Here is a 5,392-nt window from a genome sequence, read left to right as displayed (position 1 = left end):
AACTAAGGTTCTTTTCATTTTGAGAAGGATATTTCTTCTCTTTTGGTGATTTTATCAGGCTAGATCCGGTTGGTTTTGAATTGAAGGTTTCAAATTGAATCCCTAAAATTTGGGGGTTTTCAAGTTCGAGATCTTCTTTTGTTGCTCTTGGTTAATTCTAGAACAACTTCTTCCTTCCGCTGCTATGTGTGGTATTCGTTTTGCAATAAAAGAAAAGAAGAATAAAAGAGGAGTACTCTATAAGGAATTTTATTTCCTTCCTGTTTTGTGGCAAGTACCTAGTATTGGGAGTTCCTGTGCTTACAGGAATTAACTGCCCCCTTTGTGTACACTGGGACCATAGCCAGGGCTTCTTGTTACTTTTCCTTTTATTCTTCATTGTGTGTTGTGTTGATCTGGTTGAATAAAAGTGCCCAACTCTTGAATCTTGGCCCCTTAAGGCTTCAAGAAAACCTGATCAAGCACTTGTTATTCTTCTAGATTGTTTAACATTTCTGTCTACTTAATTCTGTTGATTGGTTGTTAATATGGCTGGGGATGATGATGTGTCCACTTCTGGGGTGATACTATGATAAGTAAATTGGATGTTGGTTTTCCACTTTACTTACATGCTAGTGACATTACTAATACACCTCTGATTAACTTCAAATTAAAAGGGACTAAAAATGATAAGTCATGGTCTTGTGCCATGGAGTTAGCTTTTCAAACAAAAAACAAACTAGGTTTTATAAAAGGTACTCTTGAAAGAAGTCAAACTGATCATTTTTTGGCTAACCAGTGGGATAGATTTAATGTTGTTGTACTTTCTTGGATTTTGAATACCATATCAGAGGAGTTTTACTATGGACAGGTTTACTCAAAAATTGCATCAGGTGTGTGAGAAGAACTAAAAGAAACCTGTGATAAGGTTTATGGCTCAATTATTTTTAATCTTCATCACAAAATAAATTCATTGAGTAAAAATGGAATGTCTCTATCTGATTATTATCACAAATAAAACTCATACTAGAAACAGTATGATGCTTTACTGAAACTTCCAAACTGTACTTGTGAAGCTGCAAAGGATATTCAAGATCATAACAATCTTTTAAAGTTGATGCAATTTTTGATGGTACTTGATGATGGGTACAAACAAATTAGAAGTAATATTTTGACCATAGACCCTTTACCTATTGTTAAGAATGCCTTCTCTATTTTATCAAGAGAAGAATCACATAGACATGTCAATGACAAAAAATCTTCTGATTCTTTTGTATTCTTTTCTAATATGGGAAGGGAAAAAGGGTTTACTTCTGGGTTTGAATTAAAATGTAAAAAGTGCTTAAGAACTGGACATACAATTGATAAGTGTTATGAAATAGTAGGATATCCACCAAGAGCGGATAATTTAAAGTGTACAAAATATGGTATGACTAATCATCATACTATTGACAAATTTTTTGAAGTGGTTGGATATCCTCTAAATTTTAAAGGGGAACCAATTTTAACAATGGAAATGTTAAAAGTGTTTCAAATCAGGCTTCTGAAAGTGTAGGGACATCTGCAGTTGCTTTGACTAATGATCAGTAGGGGAGATTGTTAATGTTGTTAGAAGATAAGAAGGGTAATATACATGGTCATTCTAATATGTAAGATAATTTTGTTAATATGAGGGTCAAATTTAATTTAAATTTTGAAAATACTTTGCTGCACATCAAACTTATAATATCAATAACACTCGTCAATGGCGGATTATAGATTCAGGAGCTAATCAACATATGACAATAGTGACAAAAGTTTTGAAAGAATTGCTGATGTTTGTGATCTCAACTTAACTGTTAGTCACCCAAATGGGACTAAAGCTAAAGTGATTAAGATTGGAGATATGAAAATATTTGATTGTTTAGTTTTGTATGATGTTCTTGTTGTACCAGAGTATACTGTGAGCTTGTTATCTGTTTATTGCATGCTCAGAGATAGTAAATTATTTGTTAGTTTTAATGAGTCTACATGTTACATTCATGATTTGAAATGCGTGAGAACTCTTGTGACTGGTAGTCAAGTAGATGGTTTATATATCTTGAATAGCAATATTGAAGGTAATAATAGTTGTGTAACAAATGTCAACTCAAGTTGTGTTTCTAAATCTATTTGGCATGACAGATTGGGTCATCCATCAGATCATGTGCTTAACATTTTAAAAGGTGATCTTAAAATCAGTAAAATTGGTAGTCATGATCATTGTGAAGTATGCCATAAGGCTAAACAAACAAAGGATCCTTTTCTATTAAGTGATCATGTCTCTTACAAGTTAGGTCAACTTGTTCATATGCATGTTTGGGGTCCATATAAAATTGTAAGCAAAGGTGGTTTCAAATATTTTTTGACTTTATTGGATGATTATACTAGAGTTGTGTGGACTTTTTTAATGAAGTCAAAAGAAGAAGTGTTTAAAAATTTTGAAAACTTCTTTTATTTGCTGAAAAATTAGGTTAATACAACTGTTAAAATAATAAGAAGTGACAATGGTACTGAGTTTATAAACCAAAAAATGGATTTTTTTTTTTTTTTTTTTTTTGGGTTAAAAAAACATGGTGTACAACATCAAACCACAATTACTTATACACCCCTGCAAAATGGGATAGCTGAAAGGAAACAAAGACATTTGCTATATGTAGCAAGAGCCATTATGTTTCAAGGGGGGATTACTCTTAGTTTGTGGGGTGAATGTATTCTGACTGCAACTTAATTACTTGATTAATAGGTTGCCTTCTTCTGTGCTATATGGCAAGTGTTCCTATGAGTTTGTGTTTAATAAAAAACCTAATCTTTCTCATATCAAGGTGTTTGGTAGTCTTGTTTTTGCAACTGTGTTATTTAATTCTGATAAATTTGCTTGTAGGTCAGAAAATGTGCTTTTGGTTGATTATTCTAATGATAAAAAGGTTATAAATTGTATAGTTTTAATTAAAAAAAAGTTAGTTTTTTCAAGAGATGTTAAGGTTTATGTGCATATATTCCCTTTTAGAACAAGGGAAGAAGGTATGCATGAGTCTAAGTAGTGGTGAAAAATTTATTCTTAAATTTCTTTGATGAAATTGTTTTAAATGATCAACACCTTGAAAGACCCAATGATGAAGGAAAAAATAATACTAAAGATGATGGCAAAAGCAGTGGTGAACACTCTACTCCTAGTGAGACAGTGGAAACCAATACTGCGCCTGCAACTTCTTGTGAAGAAAGTTTTTTCCCCGAGGGCAATCAAAATACTGTTTTAAATCCACCAACTTTAGGTGAAACTGCAGATGTTAAAAGGTCATCTAGGAAGTCTACTTTACCTCCTATATTTGGAGATTATGTGATTGATAATAAAGTCAGATATGATTTGAATAAAGTAGTTGATTATTCCAAGTTGACTGTTGATAACATGTGTTTTGTCAATTCCCAAGATAAAATAAGTGAACCTAATACATATTGGGAGGCTTGTAAAGATCCAAAAGATCCAAATTGGATAGAGGCCATGAATTTAGAGATAGAAGCACTTCATAAAAATGGTTCATGGATTATGAGTGCTCATAGAAAGGTTATTGGTTCCAAATGGGTATATAAAATTAAGTACACGTCTAGTGGTGAGATAGATAGATACAAAGCTAGGTTGTTAGCCAAGGGATTTAATCAAAGCGAGGGTATTGATTTTAATGAAAAATTTTCTCCTGTGGTGAAAATGGTACATGTAAGGTGCTTAATTTCTCTACTTGCTGTACAAAATGAGTGGCCTTTATTTCAGCTTAGACATTAACAATGCTTTTTTATATGGTGACTTAAAAGAGGATGCATGTATGACACCACCTCTAGATTACTATAATTTGAAAGAAAACAAAGTTTGTAAATTGGTAAAATCACTTTATGGGGTTAAACAAGCACCAAAGAAGTGGAATGAGAAACTTATATATGCTCTTGTTGAGTTTAGTTTGAACAGAGTAAGAATGATTATTCTCTATTTGTTAAGAGTAGAGAAAATCTGTTTGTTGGTTTATGTTGATGACATTGTTCTCACTAGGAACAATGTTGATGAGTTAAAGAATTTTAAAACCTTCTTAAGCTCTAAGTTTAAAATTAAGGATCTTGGTGCATTGAAATACTTATTGGGTATAGAAGTGTTAAAAGTTGAAAAAGGTCTGTGTCTTTCACAGAGAAAGTATTATTTGGAGTTATTGTATGAGTTTGGTTTAACTGGCAGTAAACTAGTTCAGACTCCAATTGAGTCAAATATTATCATAAGTAAATCTGATATTCCTGTTAAAAAAATTAATAATTTTCATAAATTAGTAGGTAAACTAATTTACCTGACTTTGACCAGACCAGACATAGCTTTTGTTGTGCATATTTTTAACCTATTTATGCATGCACCATTAGATTGTCATATGAAATTTACTCTTAGACTTTTGAGATATTTAAAGAAGTCTCCAGGTAATGGCATTCTTGTTGATAAAACAAATGAGTCTAGGCTAAAAGCTTTTGTAGATTCAGATTGGGGTAAAGGTATGATGCTCAGAAAGTCTATTACAGGTTTTTGTGTGTATTTTTATGGAAATTTAGTTTCTTGGAAAAGCAAGAAACAAACTACTATCTCCGGGAGTTTAGCAGAAGCAGAATACAGAGCTTTTGCTTCTGTATCTTGTGAAATTATTTGGATATTGAAGCTTTTGACATATTTTAATATAGAACCACAGTTACCTATAAATGTGTTTATAGATAATAGATCAGCCATTCAAATTTCTTTAAATCCAATCTTCCATAAGACGACAAAATATTTTGAAATAGATTTGTATTTTGTAAGGAAAAAGATATGTATATAGGTGTTAAAGCAGTCAAATGATAATGTGGCTAACATTCATACAAAGGGGTTAAGTACAAGTCAGCATGATTTTTTGACTGCTAAATTTGGTATGTTTGATGTATATAGATAATTAAATTGAGGGAGGGTGTTGAAATATAAACATCAGTCTAATTATCTATTGTTATTCCTTGCGAACTTGATGTTTGGTTTTATAGTTTAAAGTTGAAGAATGAGCTCAGATGAGTTGTTGTGGTGATGATGCTTAGCACAATTGATCATGTCCGAATATGATGGTGATATGTTGTTGTTGAAGGGAGTTGACTTCGTGAAAATCACGTGCACTGCTTAGATAGGATAACATATCTGATATGGGGTCCAGTCTAAGTATTCACAATTGTGGGATGCACCAAGACTCACTCTAATACTAAAGGGACTAACCTTGCAATTATCACAAAGTTAAAGGGCTGGTGTTTAAGTCAGCTATCACCACACATATGATATATCTAGGGTTTCATTCTCATTCGTATTCATTCAGTTTTCATAATCAAAAGTTTAGTCTCTCTCAATCTTGTT

At 32.2% G+C, this 5,392-nt stretch overlaps 1 protein-coding gene across 1 annotated transcript; it reads left to right on the top strand.

Moving 5' to 3' along the window:
- Window positions 1-527: 527 nt before the first annotated feature.
- LOC139870454 (uncharacterized) lies at window positions 528-4,978 on the top strand. The gene is made up of 11 exons (XM_071858260.1): window positions 528-560; window positions 1,010-1,296; window positions 1,473-1,565; window positions 1,822-2,335; window positions 2,744-2,766; window positions 2,882-3,021; window positions 3,120-3,717; window positions 3,767-4,311; window positions 4,396-4,521; window positions 4,579-4,652; window positions 4,946-4,978. The coding sequence occupies exons 1-11, from the start codon at window positions 528-530 to the stop codon at window positions 4,976-4,978; spliced, it is 2,466 nt and encodes an 821-aa protein (XP_071714361.1).
- Window positions 4,979-5,392: the final 414 nt, after the last annotated feature.

This window comes from Rutidosis leptorrhynchoides, chromosome 10 (genome assembly GCF_046630445.1).
Source record: "Rutidosis leptorrhynchoides isolate AG116_Rl617_1_P2 chromosome 10, CSIRO_AGI_Rlap_v1, whole genome shotgun sequence".
Taxonomy (NCBI): domain Eukaryota; kingdom Viridiplantae; phylum Streptophyta; class Magnoliopsida; order Asterales; family Asteraceae; genus Rutidosis; species Rutidosis leptorrhynchoides.
The sequence above is the reverse complement of the archived record's forward strand: the minus strand, read 5'-3'. Positions and strand labels throughout refer to the sequence as shown.